This window comes from Cervus canadensis, chromosome 5 (assembly GCF_019320065.1).
Source record: "Cervus canadensis isolate Bull #8, Minnesota chromosome 5, ASM1932006v1, whole genome shotgun sequence".
In the NCBI taxonomy this organism is placed as follows: domain Eukaryota; kingdom Metazoa; phylum Chordata; class Mammalia; order Artiodactyla; family Cervidae; genus Cervus; species Cervus canadensis.
Window position 1 is genome coordinate 18647979 of NC_057390.1, and position 22858 is coordinate 18670836.

At 40.1% G+C, this 22858-nt stretch overlaps 1 protein-coding gene across 2 annotated transcripts in view; it reads left to right on the plus strand.

The window, feature by feature from the left end:
* VIT (vitrin) overlaps positions 1 to 22858 on the plus strand; it is a 118293-nt gene that overhangs the window by 15649 nt on the left and 79786 nt on the right. For both annotated transcript variants that reach the window (XM_043468322.1, XM_043468323.1), the window contains exons 2-3: positions 9463 to 9532; positions 21944 to 22009. In XM_043468322.1, coding sequence (XP_043324257.1) covers positions 9481 to 9532; positions 21944 to 22009 — 118 coding nt within the window. In that variant the 5' untranslated portion in view covers positions 9463 to 9480. The remainder of the gene's footprint in view (positions 1 to 9462; positions 9533 to 21943; positions 22010 to 22858) is intronic.

Here is a 22858-nt window from a genome sequence, read left to right on the forward strand (position 1 = left end):
CCACATCCCCAACAGCAGAAGTTCTGAATTCTGGTTGCACAGCGGAGTCACCTGGGGAACTTTAAAACAATATTGATTTCAACTCAGACCAACCAAATCAGAATGTAGATGAGGGAAGCGCACTTGCTTATTATGAAATATCTATGCCAAGTAGTGAAATGAAATACTGGACCTCTGCACTCAGAATACCTGGTTTGAATTCCAACTCCTCCTCTTTCCAGGTTATGACCTTGGGCAAAGCACTTAACTTCTGCATGCTTTCAATTCCTTACCTTTCAAATTAAGGCAAGAAATAGCCCCCACTTTGTTGGGTTGTTGTGAAGATTAAATGAGTTAATACATTACTGGCACTTAGTATGTGCTCAATTAATGCTAGTTATGATGAATGCAGCAGTTTGTTTCTAGAAGACCTAAAGCAACTTGATAAAACCTGACCCTTCTTCCTCTCTGCTGAACATAGGGTACACAGATGATTTTTTTAAAATGATTAAATGCATGCATGAATGAAGATGAATTATGATTTCAGGAGATTGGGAAGATTTAAATAGAAGTGGCCCATGAGCAAACCGTGAAAAACAGACAGGCTTGAGAGGCAGATGAGGGGTGGTAACATATTCCAAAAAGAACAGTAATAAGAGTATGAGCTACGACTCCAATGTGCAAGGTGTAGAGAAAGGACCAAAGGTCTGAGGTGTGCTGGGTCAAAGGAGAGGACTACAGAAGCGACCTGCAGTGAGACGGTTTGCAAAGTATTATAAGTTGGGCCATTTCATGAAAAGTTCATTCAGGAATTTGGGCTTTATTCTGCAGAGGATGAATGGACTGTGAAGAATCTGGAGGAGGTGAATGCATAGTCAGAGCTGTGTTTTAGGAAGGTGATCGTTTCCAACCAGAGGGAAAGGTGATCTGGAGCAAAAAAAAAAAAGCAAGGGGAGGATTCGGAGGTTACTGTAGCTTCTCATTGGTATCAACACTGTCTGTCTATGTTAAGTCTTCACAAGAGAGATCATTTTATCAATTTGTTTTATTAACATATGTGCACAGGTTAAAGATTTGAATGGAAGAAAACTGTAAAATGCGCTCCTATCTCTGATCACCATTTGCCCAGTTCTCTTTCCCTGAAGCAACCACTGCTACTGAAATTAAAAAGATCAGAGGGGTGGGATGGGGAGGGAGGTGGGAGAGATGCTCAAGTGGGAGGGGACATGGGTAAACCTGATTCATGTTGATGTTTGGTAGAAACCAACACAATACTGTAAAGCAATTATCCTTCAGTTAAACATAAATACAACAAAAATATTATAAGAGAGTCCTATGAATAACTGGGCTTACCTGGTGGCTCAGACGGTAAAAAATCCACCTACAAGGTAGGAGACTCAGGTTCAATCCCTGAGTCAGGAAGATCCCCTGGAAAAGGGAATGGCTATCCACTCCAGTATTCTTGCCTGGAGAATTTCATGGCCAGAAATTCCCTAAAGGGCTACAGTCCATGGGGTCACAAGGAGTCAAAAACCAACTGAGCAACTAACACTTTAACTTTTTTCATCAGTAACTGTACACTAACAAATTGGATAATCTAGATGAAATGAATAAATTCCTAAAAACACAGAACCTACTGAGACTAAACTATGAATAGAAAATCTGAATAGTTCTATAACTAGTAAGGAGAATGAATCGGTCATCAAAAATCTTACAACAAAGAAAAGCTCTGGACCTGATGCTTTCACTAGTGAGTTCCACTAAACATTTAAAGAAGAACTAATATCAATTCTTCTCAAGCTTTTTCTAAAAACTGAAAATTATGGGACACTTTTTAATTCATCCTATGAGACCAGCATTCCATAGATACCAAAACAAAGATGCTACAAGAAAAGGAAAGCACAGTTTCCCATATCGATACAATATCTCTTATGAACACCGATTGCAAAAAATCCTCAACAAAATATTAACAAATTGAATTCACTAGCATATTAAGATAATTACACACCATGACCAAATTGGATTTATTCCTATAATGCAAGGATGGTTACGTACACAAGAATCAATTAATATAATATGCCATGTTAACAGAATGAAGGAGAAAAATACCACACGATCATCTCAATTGAAGCAGAAAAAACACCTGACAAAACTCAACACCATTTCATGATAAAAATGCTCAAAAAACTAGATAGAGGAGAAAGCAAAATCACCCTAATAAAAGCCATACATGAAAAATCCACAACAAATGTTATACTCAATGGTGAAAGACTGAACGTGTTCCCTCTAAGATAAGGAAAAAGGCAAAGATGCCTGCTTTCACCACTTCTGTTCAACACAGTACTGGGAGTTCTAGCCAGAGCAATTAGGCAAGAAAAATAAGTAAAAATACAGTCCACTTTAACCTATGCACATGGAAAGGAAGAAATAAAATTGCCTCTGTTTGCAGATAATGTGATCTTGTATGTAGAAAATCCTAAGGATTCCACAACAGAACTATAGAACTAATAAATGAATTCAGCAAAGTAGTAGGATCCAACTTCAATACACAAAAGTCAGTTGCATTTCTATACACTAACAATGAACAATCGGAAAAAGAAATTTCGGAAACAATTCCATTTACAGTAGTAACAAAAAGAATAAAATACTTAGGAATTAATCTTAACCAAGGAAGTAAAAGACTTGTATAATGAAAACTATAGAACATTAATTACTGAAAGAAACTAAAGAAGGTATAAACAAGTGGGAACATCACATGTTCATGAATTGGAAGACTTAGCATTGTTAAGATATCAATTCTATCCAAAGCAATCTACATATTCAGTGCACTATCAAAACCCAAATGACACTTTTTGCTGAAATGAAGAAAAAAATACAAAAATGTATATGGAATATTGAAGGACCCTGAATAGCTAAAGCAATCTTGAAAAAGAAGAGAAGCATTGTAGGACTAGCATAGATACAGACATACACACCAATGGAACAGAATAGAGAGCCCCCAAATTAACGCTTATATATATATGGTTAAATGATTTTTTTGCCAAGACCATTCAATGGGGAAAAGGCAATCTCTCCAACAAATGGTGCCAGGAAAAGTGGATATCCACACACAAAAGAAAAAAGTTGGACCCTTACCAAATACCATATACAAAAATTAACTCAAGTGGATCAAAGATCTAAATGTAAGACCTAAAACTATTAAACTCTTAAAACATAGGACAAGAGCATCACAACGTTGGGTTTGGTAATGATTTCTTGAATATGGCACCCAAAAGCATAGACAACAAAAGAACAAAATAAGCAAATTGAACTTCATGAAAATTTAAACATTTTCTGCACCAAATAATACTATTCAAAAGAATAAAAAGACAACCCTATCAAATGGGAAAAAATATTTGCAGATCATATATCTGGTAAGGGATTAATATCCAGAAAGTATAGAGAAACTTCTAAAATTCAACAACAATCAAAACACAATCTAATAAAAAACTGGGCAAAGGACTCCAACTGACATTTCTCCAAAGAAGATGTACAAATGCCAATAAGCACATGAAAAGATGTTCAACATCACTAATCATTAGGGAAATGCAAATCAAAACTACAATGAGATACCACCTCACACCAATTAGGATGACCTCCCTGTCGCTCATATAGTAAAGAATCTGCCTGCAATACAGGAGACCTGGATTCGATCCCTGGGTCGGAAAGATCCTCTGGAGAAGGGAATGGCAACCCACTCCAGTATTCTTGCCTGGAGAATCCCATAGACAGAGGAACCTGGTGGGTTACAGTCCGTGGGGTTGCAAAGAGTCGGACACAACTAAGCAACCAACACTACCACTGCTACTATCAAAAGAAACAGAAAATAATAAGTGCTTGGAAAATGTAGAAACACTAGAACCTTTGTCCACATATTAGTGGGAATGTAAAGTAATACAGCAACTCTGGAAAACAGTATGGAGTTTCCACAAAAAAAAATTAAAAATTACCATATGATCCAACAATTTCATTTTTGGGTATAGACACAAAAGAATTGAAGACAGGGTCTCAAATAGTCTTACGTCCATGTACATAGCAACTTTATTCACAATAACTAAAACACAAAAGCAACCCATGTGTCCATCAGTGGATAAATAGATGAGGAAAATATGGTATATACCTACAATGGAATTATTCAGCCGAAAAAAAGGAAAGAAATTCTGACATATGCTACAATATGAGTGAGCCTTAAGAACATTATGCTATTTGAAATAGGCTAGTCACAAAAAGAAAATACTGTAAATGAAGTACTTAGAATAGTCAAAATCATAGAGCCAGAAACTAGAATGGCAGTTTCTAGGAGCTGGGGAAAGGGGAAGAATGGGGAGTTACTGTTTAATGGATCTGGAGTTTCAGTTTTACAGACAAGAAGAATTCTTGAGATGGATAATGGTGGTGATAGTATTTTATGGATGTATTTAATATTGCTGAAGTGTACACTTAAATATGGTTAAGATAAATTTTACATTTTTGTATTTTATCATACTTTTTAAAAAATGGAGGACAAACACTAAAGAACCACACAAAATAAGGTGGCATTATTATTTATTACCAATGATGGGCTCTTTTCCAATTCTGGGCAGCAAGAGATTTAATTAAATTGGCTGGCTACTCTATTTATGCATACTTTTATCTCACAATCAGCCTTCCTTTACCTTACCAGAACTTCATATTCAGAACTCTATATTACCCCTCACAATTTATAAATCTATGAATCAGTAACTCATTCTTTTGGAAACCTCTATTCTGTTTTTGCTATAAACCTGGTGAGCACATGAGATAGTAAGTTTCCAACATCGCTGTGTACCCCACAGCTCCTTGACATTGAACTGCCTGCAGAAACTGTTTAACAATACTGGTGGTCATCCTTATCTCATTTCTGTAAAGGCTAAGAAAGGGTTTGAATTTTTTTCACACATTTCAAAAGGCATATTTACACTTGAAATGTGTGAGTAAATGAGCCAAGCAAAGAGAGAAAATGCAGTGGTAAGAAAGAAACCTCAGAACATTCTGATTCTAAGAGACCAAAGTGATTCTGGTTGCGCTCCATTACTGATGAGTCAGCACTTGTGGGATATTTCCTCTGGGGTTAGTATGTTTCCTGGAATCCTGTTGTTTTTTATCCATCCACCCCTTTGTGTGAAGGTCAGGTCTACCATGCCTTCTTAAGTTGTAGGACAGATCTGAGAGCCCTTTTCTCTGCAATTCCATCTTCCCTTTGTTGACTATTCATAATGCTTATTGAAATACAATCCACGTCATAAAATACACCTCTGGAAGTATACAATTCAGTACCTTTTAGAGTATTCACAGATTGTCTTCATTTTGTTTCCTTTCTTAATTTCCTCGGGAAAAGAAAGAGCCCTAACTACTCACTCATGGATTCAATATATTTATCAAGCCCATAAAAGATCAAATAAAAATTTCTGCCTTCATGGAGCTTGCATTCCAGTGGAGAACACAAACAATAAATAAATACAATAAGCAAAGTACAGAGTATGTTAGAGGTGGTAAGTGACTGGAAAAAAAAAAGATAATAGGGAAAGGATGATGCTTGGTGGTACTCAGTCATGTCCAACTCTTGGGGCCCCATGGACTATAGCCTGCCAGGCTCCTCTGTCCATGGGATTTTTCCAGCCAAGAGTACTGCAGTGGGGTGCCATTTCCTTCTCCAGGGGATCTTCCCAACTCACGGGTTGAACTTGCGTCTCTTGCATTGGCTGGTGAATTCTTTAGCACCTGCACCACTTGGTAGGGTGTGCCAATTGATGGTGGATGGGAGAGGGATTGCAATTTTAAGCTGAGTGATTAGGGGAAATCTCAGGAGAAGATAACATTCAGCAAAGACCTGAAAGAAATGAGGGAGCAAACCCTGTTCTGATCTGGGGGAAGGCCATCCAGGTAGAGTTAACAGTAAGTGCAGAGACCCTGCAGAGAAGGCAGTGGCACCCCACTCTGGTACTCTTGCCTAGAAAACCCCATGGACGGAGGAGCCTGGATTGGCTGCAATCCACGGGGTCGCTAAGAGTCTGGCACGACTAAGCGACTTCACTTTCACTTTTCACTTTCATGCATTGGAGAAGGAAATGACAACCCACTCCAGTGTTCTTGCCTGGAGAATCCCAGGGACAAAGGAGTCTTTGGGCTGCCATCTATGGGGTTGCATAGAGTCAGACATGATTGAAGCGACTTAGCAGCAGCAGCAGAGACCCTGAAGGGAGAAGTGTGTCCAGAGCTTATTAAGTGAGAAGGAGAATGGAGGGAAGCGAGGTCAGAGGGCCAAAGGTGGCCAAATCTCATGGAGTCCTGAGCCACTTGCCAGGATTTTGGCTTTTCTTCTAAGATAGAGAACCACGGAAGTTTTGATCTGAGGAATGCCGTGAACTGATTTGCTTTGAAGAGGATCACAGTGGCGGCTGTGTGGACTTCAGTTTGGAGGGGAAGAAGGAGACAGCCTAATTAGGAGGTTAATTGCTTTAATCCAGGTGAGAGGGGGCATGGCCTGGACCAGATGGGAATGGTAAAGATAGGATGAAGTGGTCAGAGTCTGGATAAATTATGAACGTAGAGTCAACAGTCTTGGTTGATGGAAAAGATGTGCAGGACAAGAGAAAGAGAAATCTAGAATGACTCACAGACAAAGCAACCTAGATGTACATTGACAGATATGAATGGACAAAGACGTTGTGGTACCTATACACAATGGAATATTACTTAGCTATAAAAAGGAATACACTTGAATCAGTTCTAATGAGGTGAATGAACCTAGAGCCTATTACACAAAGTGAAGTCAAAAAGAGAAAAACAAATATTGTATATTAATACATATATATGGAATCTAGGAAGATGGTACTGATGAACCCATTTGCAGAGCAGCAGTGGAAACACAGACATAGAGAACAGACTGTGGACACACTGTGGGAAGGAGAGGGTGGGACAAATGGACAAAGTAGCATGGAAACATAAATTATCATATGTAAAATAGATAGCCAGTGGGACTTTGCTGAATGACTCAGGGAACTCAAACCAGTGCTCTGTGACAGCCTAGAGGAGTGGGATGGGGTGGGAGGTGGGAAGGAGATTCAAGTGGGAGCGGAAGGGGGCATATGTATATCTTGGCTGATTCATGGTGGATGTATGGCAGTAACCAACACAATATTGTAAAGCAATTATCCTTCAATGAAAAAATTAATTAATAAAAAAATTTTTAAAGTCCAGTGCCAGATGGCAACAGCCAATTGGTGAAGCTAGTTAGGTGGGTCAGGAAGCAGATTAATATACTGCATTTATCCCAACAGGAGAGCTAGAATTTTAAGCCTGAAAACATGTGAGCTGATCTGCATCTTCTCAAACTAGTAAAAGACCAAAAAAAAAATTTTACTTGTTATCACATTATTTCCAAAATACAAGTCAGCTAATTAAATGTCAAATTGCCGATCATATACAGGGTATGATTATTTCTATTTTGAAGGAAAAAAACATTTTCCTTTTACTTAGCTAGTGGTCAACTACCTTAATTGGGAAATTTAACACATTACAGCTGTTGCTGGAAATTAGCAAAGGGACAGTTCTGCTTGAGGTTACTCTTCCTGCCTAAATTTGTTTGTAATAAAGCCTTTCAGCTACCATTTTTATTTAAGTTGATAGTATCAAGTGCTTGTATTACTACACTAGCTATAATCTAATAACTGCTTTTCGTTAATAAACTCTGCACAGAACTGTATCTATTTATTAATTATATGCTTGCTCTAGACGTAGCTAGTACCAGATTGTGTTTCTCTTTCCAAATCTCCAGGCAGTGACATCACTTTGGTGACTTCAGAATCACCCATGGTGGGAGGATTTATGCCATAGATATTGACAAATGCTTTAAATCAGAACTTCTTTTCCAGACAGCAGGTTTCCTAGCACACCAGTGGACATAGCAGGGGGTAGAGTTATGAATGCCAGCTAAAACCTAAAAGCCACTCAGCAGTGGCAGGCAGGAGGTGAGGGGGTGGGGAGGGAATACAGTGGGGGCCATCTGCCCCAGAGAGGAGGAGAGCTTTATCACTGACATTGTTTAGAATTGCTAGTTTATAAGGATAATAAAGAGCAGACCAACTTTAAGTCTTTAAATTCTCTATAGACCGTATTCTTCCATATGGCCTAAGCCCAGGGTAGATCCTTCCCACCAACTGCCACCTCCATTCTAATCCTACTCACTGCCTGGTTACCATATGTGTAACCTCTAATTTACCTTTGTAAGCCTTTGTTTCCTCATTTGTTCAACGGGGATCATAAAATCTGCTACTTAGCTTGCTGTGCAGATTCTAGACAATATAGTATGCACAGTTTTCATTCAATTAATGGTGGTTATTCACACCATATGAATAACCTAAGGTTCCTCATAGTCTTAGGAGAAGTTGGAACCTCTATGGATCAATAGCATCTTTGTATCCACTGTGCTTTCCAACCTCTGAGCATCTTTAAATGCTGTTCACCTCAACTTGGAGCCACTTCGTCTCCTATTTTCATCTCTCAGAGTTAACCCAGTTGCTGCCACCTTCACGAGACTTTCTCTTATTCCCACAGCTGACATAATCTCTCTCTCCTCTAAAATTCTTGGGGACTTCTTGACAGCTCTCTGGATTAGAATCTGAATTTTAACAGGATCCCCAGATATGTACATTAAGTTTTAGGAAGGCTTGTTCTAAATCACTCAAACTTGGCTGTACATTGGAATTACCTGTGAAGTTTTGAAAAAGCCTGATGCCTAGATAGATCCCACTCTCGAGATTCTGATTCAATTAGTCTGAGATGCAGCCCGGGCATCAGGGCCTTCCAAAACTCCCAGATGATACTAATATGTGGCTAAGTTTGAGAACTACTGGTCCATAAACTCCCCTTATTCTCCCTTTTGGGGCCTGCACACTCTCTAATGTTAGAGTCATTTTTGTCCACATACATTTTCTCACTTCTATCAAACTGTGTCTTTTAAGAGCAGAACTATTTATTAATTCAACTTTTATAAACTCATCACTAGGCATATAATAGGAGTTTGGTAAATGTTTATTGAAAAAACAGTGAATGAATTGCTTTTGTAATCTAGAACAGTTTGTAATCTAAAAGTGTTCTGTAAATGCCATAAGTGTGACTTTTGTCCTAATTGGAAGACTGGTTGAACGTATCCAGGAAATTGTGGAATTATTTCCTCTTTAGTCTAAGACCACATCTCTGAAGAAGAGGAGGCTGGCGGCTAGAATGGGTTTTCTGAGAATAGCCTCTCGGTACCACGACAGCTGACCTCCGCCATCTCCATGTGTTGTTTACAGAGAGCCACAGCTTGAAATCTTAAGACTCCAGAGGGCAATGCAAAAGGAGGCCGCCCCTCCCTACACTCTGCACATGCAATTCAGAACTGCTGGCTGAAACACGATGATGTTATTGTTTCTTCCTCTCTAGGGTGCCATTTTGATATTTATGGGGATTGTTGTCCTCACTATGAAGGCATCTGTTATTGAAATGTTCCTTGGTAAGTACTTTTATATGTGTATCTGGATACGCTTTTAACATTCTCCTAATGTCCAAAGACTCTTGCCAAGAGGCTTAATCCAAGACAGAGCATATAAACAGTTCAGTGTATCTTTTTAGGATAAACATTTTGGAGAGATGTTTAACTGAGAATGTTAAATGTAGATTACATTTAGGATGTATGTCTATATATTTTTTTACATAAAGCAAATATATATTGCAGATGTATGTCTACATATTACACATTAAGCATACATACATAAACACATATTTGTGTGTGTGTATATTATTCAGCAATGGGCAAATATTTCAGATAAAGTATATTGACAGATTCTGAATTTAGGAAACTTATTTCTTAATTTCTCAAAAAAAAATAATTCTTATCTCTGACGTGACCTTGTTGTTGTTGTTCAAATGCTGAGTACGACATTTTGTGAACCCATGGACTGCAGCATGCCAGGGTTCCCTGTCCTTCACTATCTCCCAGAGTTTGCTCAAACTCATGTCCATTGAGTTGGTGATGCCATCCAATCATCATATCCTCTGTCATTCCCTTGTCCTATTTGCCTTCAATTTTTCCCATCATCAGGGTCTTTTCCTTATGGCTCAGCTGATAAAGAGTCTGCCTGCAATGTGGGAGACTTGGGTTTGATCCCTGGGTTGGGAAGATCTCCTGGAGAAGGGAAAGGCTACCCACTCCAGTATTCTGGCCTGGAGAATTCCATGAACTGTATAGTCCATGGTGTTGCAAAGAGTCGGACATGACTGAGCAACTTTCACACACACATACACACACACACACACACACATACACACACAGGGTCTTTTTCAAATGAGTCAGCTCTTTGCATCAGGTGGCCAAAACATTGGAGCTTCAGCTTCAGCATCAGTCCTAGTGAATCAGGACTGATTCACTAGAATCAGTCCAGGGCTGATTTCCTTTAGGATTGACTAGTTTAATCTCCTTGCTGTCCAAGGGACTCTCAAGAGTCTTTTCCAACACCACAGTTCAAAAGCACCAATTCTTCAGCGCTCAGCCTTCTTTATGGTCCAACTCTCACATCCATACATGACTACCGGAAAAACCATAGCTTTGACTATACAGACCTTTGTCGAAAAAGTAATGTCTCTGCTTTGCAATTTGCTATCTAGGTGTGCCATTGGCAACTCATACTTTAGGAGATGAAATCCTTTAAACTTATCACCAGAGAACACAATTTGGGGTAGGCCCTTAAGGAGCAACAAGTAAGCCTGCTGAAAGAAAGAAAAGTGATGATGGGTTTGGCACTCAGCCCAAGAGTAATCTTCTGTTAATCTTGGCCCTAAAGGACTGTGGCCACTCTGTGTCAGGCAGAGTGATCTTATAGGCCGTTGTGAAGCTGTTACCAGGGAAGGGTGCAAAGGCCTTTTAGACAGTATTAGTTTGCTAAAGCTGCCATAACAAAATACCACAAACTCGGTGTCTTAGAACAATGAAATTTTATTCTTTCACAATTCTAGAGGCTAGAAGTCCAAAATCAAGGTGTCAGCAGGGCCAATTCCTTTAGAAGGAAATAAGTTCTATGCCTCTCTTCTAGCTGCTGGTAGTTTGCTGGCAATCTTTGGCATTCCTTGGCCTCACCCCAATCTATGCCTTCACCTTCACATGGCGTTCTCCCTCTGAGTGTGCCTGTATCTATATCCAAATTTCCTCCTTTGTAACCCCAGTCTTATTGGATTAGGAGCCCAGTATTACCTCATCTTTGGGCTTCCCCGTGACTCAGTGGTAAGGAATCTACCTACCAATGCTTGTGTCAGGGGTTCAATCCTTGGGTTAGGAAGATCCCCTGGAGAAGAAAACAGCAACCCACTCCATTTTCCTCCCCAGAAGATTCCATGGACAGAGGAGCATGGCAGGCTATAGCCCATGGAGTCACAAAGAGTCAGACACGGCTGAGCCCACACATGACTTCATCCTAACTTAACTAATTACAGCTGCAACCACTCTATCTACAATCAAGGTCACATTCTGAGGTTGTGGGGGCTAGGACTTCAACATGAAGTCCAACATGAAGTCCTATGAATGTAGGAAGTAGGGAAGGGACACAATTCAACCCATAATACACTCAGAATGCACAAGGTCTGTGCAGAGGGAGTCTACACAGCAGAACTGAGGACTGGAGGAGAAAGAGGTGACACAGCTGGAAAGGTAAGGGGATTCCTGGCATGCTGGTAGGAGACTGGGCTAGGATGCTAGGGGAATCTTGTCCTGACTCCACCACTAACTTAGCAAGGAATATTCACGTTAAGAGTACAGGGTCCTTTGTTCCCACCTTGCCCTTCTGAGAGGCGTCTGTGTCCCCTGTACTAACCTGTAGGTTAGTAGAGGTGGACACGGTGGGATGGAGGTGGGGCAGGAGGTCAGGCATAGGAAGGATTTAGCCACAGTAAAACAAACAGAACAAAACAGAAACCCTGAGGCCAGTTCCCATTTGCCATGTCCCCCACATTGTGGACCAAGAAGAACTTGACTGTCCTTCTTTGACCTGCCCTTCTGCAAAATCCATTTCTGCTCAGGGTTGGCTCATCCCAAAAGTAAGAAATCAAAGTGGAAAAAGGAGATTCCTATTACAAAGTTCTTTCTCTATGTCCTTACATGCCCCCCTCCCTACCATCTTTTTATGCATCTGCTTGTCTCCATCCCAGGACCATTTCTCTCAAGTTCCCCATAACCCTCTTCAGTACCGTGACAGCCTCCCTGTCCCACATCCTTATCCAACTCATTCTCCACCACACCCCGATTAATCTCCCTAAAGCCCGTATCTGATTCCACTCTCCTGATTTAACACTCAATGTTTTCCTTTTGTCTTTACGGTGGAGCCCAGGCCTCTTAAAGCGCTTTGCTTGCTGACGAGGCCTCTCTGATATGGCTCTTTCCATCCTTTCCTGCTCTCCTCTCAATCACAGAGCCCAATCCTGGCTTCCAAGGACCTGGAATGTGCCGATCCTCTCATTCCCCTGAAAGTTGAGTCATTTACTTCCCGGACTTTGACTATGTGGTTCCCTGTCCTAGAATATTCTTCCTCTCACCCCACACATCCTAACAGTCCTCCAGGAAGCTTCCTCTGCCCTCCAATTGATCAGACCATCTTCCTGCGAGCTTCCCTGGAGCCCTGTATTGATTATAAGCTCATCATATTGTATTCACCTCATCAGGAGTCTGCTACCCCGACATTCACTGAGCATCACCAAGCGCAGGAGCTGTGTCTTGCTCACTGATGCATTTTAAGTCCTCAGCACATCTTACAGGCACTCAAGAAACTTTGCCAAATAAAGTATTCTCTCAGGGATGTTGGATATTTCGGGTTTCAGAGTCTGAGTCTGAGTCTGAGTCTGCACACCACAATTCCTCTCTGTGAGTTTTTCCCCCACACCAAGTGATTCCTCAACGCCAGCTGGGTGTCCGACAACTCAGTTCAATTCTGACACCATCTACCTGGAGATAGCATCAGATTCCACAGGTAAAGGCTCAGTCTCACACACACACACACACACTCCAGATGCCAACTGCAAGTCAGGTTCTCACTTGCTCTTCTGACAGATTGGCCACAAATCAGAGGTTCCCATGACCTGCTCCTTGGGTTTGATTAATTTTCTGGAGCAGCTCACAGACCTCAGGAAACTAGTTTATTCACTAGATTACCAATTTATTACAAAGATATTAAAGGATACAAATCAACAGCCAGATAAAAGAGATACATAGGGCAAGGTACTGAACAAAGGAGCTTCTGTCCCCACGGAATTTGGGCCCAGCACAGTGGCACATGGAAGAGCTCTGTTTTCTCAACATGGAAGCCCTTTGAACCCCCTCTTTGGGATTTTCATGGAGGCTTCATTACATAGACATGATTGATTAACTCACTGGCCATTGGTGATTGATTCAACCTCCAGCCCCTCTTTCCTCCTGGGAAATCAGGAGATGGGAATAAATTCCAACCCTCTATTCTGGGTTGGTTCCCCTGGCAACCAGCTCCATCATCTTCAGGGATTTTCAAAAGCCACCTCATTAACATAAACAGTTGTAACTGAAAGGGGCTTGTTTATGAGTCACAAGACATCCATTTCACCTTTATGACTCTGATTTCAGGAACTGAGGACAAGAAATCAAATATTATAACAAAAGATGCTTCCATTGCTCTTATCACTGAGGATATTCCAGGTGTTTAGGGAGCTGTTAGCCAGGAACTTGGCCAAAAGGCCAAAATGTGTATTTATAATAAATTACCATATCACACAGAACCATCCAGTGATCCCCCAAAAGCCCTCTAAATTAATGTCAATTAAGTGTTTAACAAATACATATCAGAGCTAGCATGTTTGCTCTAAATATGTGTAAATTTATGACGTAGCAGAATTTAATGCTGCCAACTGTCATCAGAGCACCACGTAAATCAACAGCTGCACTGATGGGGAGAAAGGAGCCTAAAAAGCCTAAGGCTGCACCAGAAACATGCATTCTGGCTCCAACTTCTGTCCCCACCACCTCCAAAACAGCAGATTTAGCCAAGATATCAATCTTGACCTTGGTTTCTTTTCTATAAAATAAAAAAATGACCTCCAAAGCTCCTCCCAGCTTCAATATTCAGTGATCTGAAGCATAATTTATTGATTTATGTAATTATAGAGAATAAGTTGTCTTGTTTCTGCCCTGGAGCTCTGATGTATTTGATGGTAGATGTTTCATTGAATATGCAACTCCAAAACGAAGCATAGGGGAAATTTGAGCTGATTTAAAATGATCTGCATTATAAATCAGTTTTTAGGAAGGCACTGTGAACTCTGTTAAAGAGAACCAGAGCTGGACAGTATTTAAAGCAGTAAAAACAGATTTTAATCAGAAACCACCGCGAGAGGGGAAAGGAGAGACAGTGTTATACTGGGCTCAACTCCGAATACAACAAGGAAAAATGGGGATTTATAGCCAAGGAGCAGGTTGCAGAGGTCAGAGAATGGAAAAGGCTGAGAGGATAGCAAGAGAATAGGGAGATTCTTGCAAAACTGACTAGACAGGGTTCTTGCTAAAGGTAGACCAGAATGATCAGATATCAAGAGTGGAAGATTCTCTCTGAACAAGATTCTTGCTAAAACCACATGATGGAGGCCCTACAAGGACAGACACAAGCCCAAGGTCAAAGCCTCATTGAGAAGAGGGCTTAGAGGAGCCTGATAAAACTGGTCAAGGAGAGAGTACTTGTTAACACCACCTGAGTTAGTATCCTGAGTGGCACTAAGGGATCGAACAGGAAGTTGATGGGCTAGAATGAGGCATTCTTATAAAAGTTCTAGATACATATTAAGCATTCAGTACCAGTAACGCTGAAGAAGCTGAAGTTGAACGGTTCTATGAAGACCTACAAGACCTTCTAGAACTAACACCCAAAAAGATGTCCTTTTCATTATATTGGACTGGAATGCAAAAGTAGGAAGTCAAGAAACACCTGGAGTAACAGGCAAATTTGGCCTTGGAGTACAAAATGAAGCAGGGCAAATACTAATACAGTTTTGCCAAGAGAACGCACTGGTCATAGCAAACACCCTCTTCCAACAACAAAAGAGAAGACTCTACACATGGACATCACCAGATGGTCAACACTGAAATCAGATTGATTATATTCTTTGCAGCCAAAGATGGAGAAGCAAAACAAGACTGGGAGCTGACTGTGGTTCAGATCATGAACTCCTTATTGCCAAATTCAGACTTAAATTGAAAAAAGTAGGGAAAACCACTAGACCATTCAGGTATGACCAAAATCAAATCCCTTATGATTATACAGTGGAAGTGAGAAATAGATTTAAGGGACTAGATCTGATAGAGTGCCTGATGAACTATGGACGGAGGTTCGTGACATTGTACAGGAGACAGGGATCAAGACCATTCCCATGGAAAAGAAATGCAAAAAAAGCAAAATGGCTGTCTGAGGAGGCCTTACAAATAGCTGTGAAAAGAAGAGAAGTGAAAAACAAAGGAGAAAAGGAAAGATTCCCATTTGAATGCAGAGTTCCAAAGCATAGCCAGGAGAGATAAGCAAGCCTTCCTCAGCGATCAATGCAAAGAAATAGAGGAAAACAACAGAATGGGAAAGACTAGAGATCTCTTCAAGAAAATTAGAGATACCAAGGGAACATTTCATGCAAAGATGGGCTCGATAAAGGACAGAAATGGTATGGACCTAACAGAAGCAGAAGATATTAAGAAGAGGTGGCAAGAATACACAGAACTGTACAAAAAAGATCTTCACGACCCAGATAATCACGATGGTGTGATCACTCACCTAGAGCCAGACATCCTGGAATGTGAAGTCAAGTGGGCCTTAGAAAGCATCACTATGAACAAAGCTAGTGGAGGTGATGGAATTCAAGTTGAGCTATTTCAAATCCTGAAAAATGATGCTGTGAAAGTGCTGCACTCAATATGCCGGCAAATTTGGAAAACTCAGCAGCAGCAACTGGAAAAGGTCAGTTTTCATTCCAATCCCAAAGAAAGGCAATGCCAAAGAATGCTCGAACTACTACACAAGTGCACTCATCTCACATGTTAGTAAAGTAATGCTCAAAATTCTCCAAGCCAGGCTTCAGCAATACCTGAACCATGAACTTCCAGATGTTCAAGCTGGTTTTAGAAAAGGCAGAGTAACCAGAAAGCAACTTGTCAACATCCGCTGGATCATCGAAAGAGCAAGAGAGTTCCAGAAAAACATCTATTTCTGCTTTATTGACTATGCCAAAGCCTTTGACTGTGTGGATCACAATAAACTGTGGAAAATTCTGAAAGAGATGGGAATACCAGACCACCTGACCTGCCTCTTGAGAAACCTATATACAGGTCAGGAAGCAACAGTTAGAACTGGACGTAGAAAAACAGACTGGTTACAGATAGGAAAAAGAGTACGTCAAGGCTGTATATTGTCACTCTGCTTATTTAACTTATATGCAGAGTACATCATGAGAAAAGCTGAGCTGGAAGAAGCACAAGCTGGAATCAAGATTGCCAGGAGAGATATCAATAACCTCAGATATGCAGATGACACCACCATTATGGTAGAAAGTGAAGAGGAACTGAAAAGCTTCTTGATGAAAGTGAAAGAGTAGAGTGGAAAAGTTGGCTTAAAGCTCAACATTCAGAAAACTAAGATCATGACATCTCTGGCCCCATCACTTCATGGGAAATAGATGGGGAAACAGTGGAAACAGTGACAGACTTTATTTTGGGGGGCTCCAAAATCACTGCAGATGGTGATTGCAGCCATGAAATTAAAAGACGCTTACTCCTTGGAAGGAAAGTTATGACCAACCTAGACAGCATATTAAAAGGTAGAGACATTACTTTGTCAACAAAGTTTCGTCTAGTCAAGGCTATGGTTTTTCCAGTGGTCATGTATGGATGTGAGAGTTGGACTGTGAAGAAAGCTGAGCACCAAAGAATTGATGCTTTTGAACTGTGGTGTTGGGGAAGACTCTTGAGAGTCCCTTGGACTGCAAGGAGATCTAACCAGTTCATACTAAAGGAGATCAGTCCTGGGTGTTCATTGGAAGGATTGATGCTGAAGCTGAAGCTCCAATACTTTGGCCACCTGATGCGAAGAGTTGACCCATTGGAAAAGACCCTGATTCTGGGAGTAATTGGGGACAGGAGGAGAAGGGGACGACAGAGGATGAGATGGCTGGATGGCATCACTGACTCGATGGACATGAATTTGGGTAAACTCCGGGAGTTGGTGATGGACAGAGGCCCGGCGCTCTGCGATTCATGGGGTCGCAAAAAGAGTCGGACATGACTGAGCAACTGAACTGAACTGAACTGAAGTATTTACTAATTTGATCACTGGCTAGATGTTATGGCATTTCATGTCTTTCCTTGAATGTAAATGGATTCTGATTATAATTTATTACCAACAGGAAAAGAGGAACACAAGTGCCTATTAACCGTGCTAATGTTTTAGAAAGCATTTTTCATTATTACATCAATATGATATCAATATGACCAAATTAAAGAACCATTGTCTTTTTCTAATGAGAAAAGAAACATTCTACAAAAAATATAGAATATATATATATGTGTGTGTGTGTATATGTGTGTAAGAAATATACTTTAAAATGGGAAAAACACAGAAAATATAAAATAGGAATTATAATTTCACCATTATTAACATTTTGGGATATTTTTGTTCCAGGTATTTCTCTCTGTATATGTTCTAATTTTGTCAGAATCAAGCTTACGATTAGAGCTTTCCAGGTCATTTAATCTTCTGCTACACATCATTCATAATAAATGCTTTGCTTGTTGTAGTCACTAAGTCATGTCAGACTCTTTGTGCCATGCACTGTACGGAGCCCATGGAGCCCACCAGGCTCCTCTGCCCATGGAATTTCCCAGCCAAGAATACTGAGGCAGGTTGCTATTTCCATCTCCAGGGAAATTTCCCAACTCAGAGATCAAACCACTTCTCCTGCTTGGCAGGCAGAATCTTTACCACTGAACCACCTGTGAAGCCCCGATAAATGCTTCAGTTCAGTCAGTTCAGTCGCTCAGTCATGTCCGACTCTTTGCAACCCCATGAATCGCAGCACGCCAGGCCTCCCTGTCCACCACAAACTCCCCGAGTTTACTCAGACTCATGCCCATCGAGTCGCTGATGCCATCCAGCCATCTCATCCTCTGTTGTCCCCTTCTCCTCCTGCCCCCAATCCCTCCCAGTATCAGAGTCTTTTCCAACGAGTCAACTCTTCGCATGAGGTGGCCAGAGTACTGGAGTGTCAGCTTCAGCATCTTAGGATTCCCCTACTGTTGGGACATGCTCAACCTTTCATCACTCCCAGATTGCTATTAGAAACAGTGCTCTGGTACCCCCTTAGTGGGCCAGCGGTTTAGACTCACTGTTTCCACTGTAGTAGGCACAGGTTCTATCCCTAGTAGGAGAACTAAGACCCTGCATGCAGTGTGGTGCAGCTGAGAAAAAAAAAAGGTAGAAAGGAAAAGAAATAATGCTGTAATGAACATCTTTTACATAAATTTAAATCCTTGTCTATATTTCTGATTCAGTTCAGTTCAGTCGCTCAGTCGTGTCCAACTCTTTGCAACCCCCTGGACTGCAGCACGCCAGGCCTCCCTGTTCATCACCAACTCCCAGAGTTTACTCAAACTCATGTCCATTGAGTCAGTGATGCCATCCAACCATCTCATCCTCTGTCGTCCCCTTCTCTTCCCGCTTTCAATCTTTCCCAGCATTAGGGTCTTTTCAAATGAGTCAGCTCTTTGTATCAAGTGGCCTAAGTATTGGAGTTTCAGCTTCAGCATCAGTCCTTCCAATGAATATTCAGGACTGATTTCCTTTAGGATGGACTAGTTGGATCCTAGTTGGATATTTCTGGCAATAACTTGGGATATATTACTAGGTATATATATTTTTAGGACAAAGAATAGAAATGTTTTTAAGGCTACTGAAATGTACTGCCCATGGCTTTCCAGGATGACTCTACCTGCTCAGAATTTATTAACCATGTACTAGACTGCCCTAATCCCAAATCCATACCAGGAATAACTATAATCCTGAGTTCAATATTCAGTACACAATATGAGAAAATATAATGTCATTTTGCTTTTGCCTGCATTTTTTAATCATTAATGAGATTTAACATTGTTTCAAGCTAACTCATTTGTGTTTTCTCTATAAATTATCTGGATGATAATGTATTTAAACTGTTGAAGTTTTAAGCAATTGCACCTAGACATCTTAACCATCCTGATGGCCACATTAGAGAGAAAGAGAAGTAGAGGAAAAATTTTATTTGAAAAAATAATTTTAAATATTTACTTTGTTTTGAAATGTCAAGCATGACTAGTGAAAGGTGAGAACTTTTCATGTTAATCAAAATTGGAACACTGAATTTTTTAAAACTGAGAAGTACTGTTGCAGAGTTGGTAAATCATGATTGCCCTGGAACTTCAGACTCTAGACTTGATCTCCTCAAAGCCTCTAAATTCTAATGGCCTCAGTGGCCAGATAACTAACTACTCCCATGTAAGTGCTTTCAGACCTGTGTTCTGCTTTGACTTTGAAGTGAGCATCAGACATCCATCTCTGTGCTCTGTCTGTTCCTATGAACAGGAATACAAGACAGATTTTCCTCTCACCCCAATTCTATATGCAATAGAATTCCATTGCAATTCCAAGGTACCAAGAAGGGCCCTAATGATAAGGAATGAAGACTTGCTTCAGGGCACAAGCACTTTCACAGCCTTACTGACCAGCCCACCCCTTGAGGAGTGGTTTCTGGGCAGCTTTAATAACAAGCATCTAAGCTGAGGGGAGGGCCTCTGTCTACCACTGAAAATAATGACTTTATTAACCACTGCTGTAAAACCAAACACAGTTCTGCATGTTTTCAGCCTGGAGGGTCTTGGGTGAGCAAAAGCAAGTGATGGGGTGGTCTTACTGAAATATTTATAGTCCTAATGATACTGAGACTTATAAACCACTCGCCACAGGCACACAGCCCCAGAAGGACAGAACTTGGTTTTCCACCAAGAACTGATAACCAAATTTATTACTATTTAGCTCTTTCTACTTAACTTGCATCATTTTTTCTATATATTTATTATCCTTTTTTTTTTTTAAATTCTAGAATTCTAGCTATTTATTTTTGTGTATAAAATGAAGATGCGGTCTTTGGATAGAGTTAAATGACACAGAGGCTACTATAAAAATCAGACCTCCAGGACACTCACACCCACCCAAACCCCAGAAGTAAATAACACCTAAAAAATGTCTGCCTTCATTCTGCTTGGCTAGACTTTTGGTTTTCACTCAGTTCTCTTTTATGGTTCTGTTCTTGCAGGACATGGTATGTCAACTGTCCAGGCCTCAACGAGTGCTAAACAGTCAGAACTGGGGATAATTCATGAGGTACATCACTGGCACAGTCTAGCTAGAGAATCATAAGATATATAAAATTTTTCTTAATCAACACTTGGTGACATTGCCACTTTTTCCTTCAAAGATAGTTGCCAATTAAAGAATTCCTAAGTCCTGATTTATGCCTTAATCAAGCATCTGTGTTCTGTTACATAAAAATTTTAAAAAGCACATAAAGTAGGAAGTAAAATGTCTGTTTTAATTATTCTACTGACTCATGTTCACCTCCAGAATCCCAACTCCACCCAGAAAATGGGTTTCTCAAAAGAGTGACTAAAATGGAAGTTACAGCAGTACCATCTTTGGGTAGGTAAGGTAGAAGAATTCCTGGAGAGGAAGGAATAAGAATAGAGACTGGGTAGCCTTTTGAAAGAAAAAAATGTGCTTTTCTGTTTACCAGTACAATTAGCATAGGTACAGAGGAATGAGAATTTTCAGACATTATTAGCAAAAAATTGCTCTGAGAAATTTTCACAATATATGTCAAAAATTTAAGTGGGCTTATCTTTCAGACAAGAAATTGTATTTGGAATGTTATTTTAAGGAAATAATAAGAAATCCACACACAGAGGAAGCTATTTATATCAAATAAGGGGTTGGCTAAATTATGATACATCCGTGCACTGCAATATTTTGCAGGCAGTTAAGATTCTTATGGGAGGAACATTGAATGACCGGGAAAAAAAGGTCTCTACATATCTTTAAGTAGAAATATTGGGTTGGCCAAAAAGTTCATGTGGATTTTTCCATAAGATGGTATCAAGAACTCCAATGAACTCTTTGGCCAAACCGACATGTTCATGACACCTTGTAAACAGTATAAGCATCATCAAAAGTTTGTTTAAAAGTACCCATATGAAAACAAAAAAAAAAAAGAAGAAGAAAAGTACCCATATGAATACACACATACAGAAAAAGCCTGAAAATATTGCACTTTTGCTTTCATCTATATTTTCTGTAGTATTGTTTTTGTGTGTTTTTTTATGCTCTTCTACCAGCAATACCTATTATTTCGGTAATAAGGAAAAAACGGTCTATGTTATATTTTAAAAACCCAAGGCTCAAAGGAAACTTAGTGTGGAACAGAAGACAGACCACAGGAAAGGCCTGGGTGCTCATCTCGCCTCTATCACTCATTCCTGGGTCCAAGCAAATCAGCGGACTTCTCTAGACCTAGGTTCCTGTCTTTGAAAATTAAAGATGGTGGAGTTGGTGTGGTGAAATTTAGAGATAGCAAAACAAAGGACAGACATCCAAGAGGTATTTTGGAAAGGCCCTTTCAGCAGAGGCTAAGAAAAGCACACACGATACATCTTATTTCCTCAAACATAAAATAAGAGGAAATTAGTTTTGTTAATGAGACTATTTCAACATGTGATTGAAGCAAGTATAAAGGTCAAAAGAGAGGAAGTATTTTGTGAAATAATACTGATTAGATTTTTTGCATTTTCTTCATTTAGTTTTGCTGGTGACTGGAATACACTCAAATCAAGAAATGATGAAGAAAATGAAAAGGCCCAAATTCAGTAAGTAAAGCTGCAATTCCTCCCTAGTACAAGACTTGTGTCTCCTATGTGGAAGACTGTCACACTTGTCTCAGTTAATTTGGAAAGTTTGGGGTTTTTTTTGTTTTGGGGTTGGGTTTTATTTTCTTATCTCAATTACTTTGCACTCAGACTAATTAGTGATGATTTGTAGTATCCTTTTGACTGTAGCTCACCAGGCTCCTCTGTCCATTGGATTCTTCAGGCAAGAATACTGAAGTGGGTTGCCATTTCCTTCTCCAGAGGTTCTTCCTGATCCAGGAATTGAACCCATGTCTCCTGTGTCTCCTGCATTAGCAGGTGGTTTCTTTACCCTCTGAACCATCAGAGAAGTCCATTATTTGTTATCTATTTTTTCCAAAAAGTGTTTGAAATACAAGTTCTTGTTTTAGGATAGATATGTTTCACTATATTAGAAAAATTCAAAATGTACACACAAAGCCAGGCAACACTGTGTCTCTATGACTAATCTGAAGTAGGCATTTTTCTGCCATGGAAATGCTGTCTCAGCTCCCCATACCAGAAAATTCAATCTGGCTAATGCAAAGCTGCCTATCTTCCAGCATGCCCTGGGATCAGTGGGTAATCTCACAAAAAATTTCACACCCCATCAGTGAAAAGAGGAATAATTAATTTCATTTTTGGCTTCTAGTTAAGATTAGACAACAGAAAATCCAAAATAACCATAGATTAAATAAGACTGAAGTTCCTTTCTCTCTCCTGTGAACATAATCTAGGCTTTTATGGAAGCTTCACAATCTTCAGGGACCCACACTCCTTCTATTCTGCCATTCTGCTTTTCCCAACATGGTTCTCAACTCATTGTCCAAA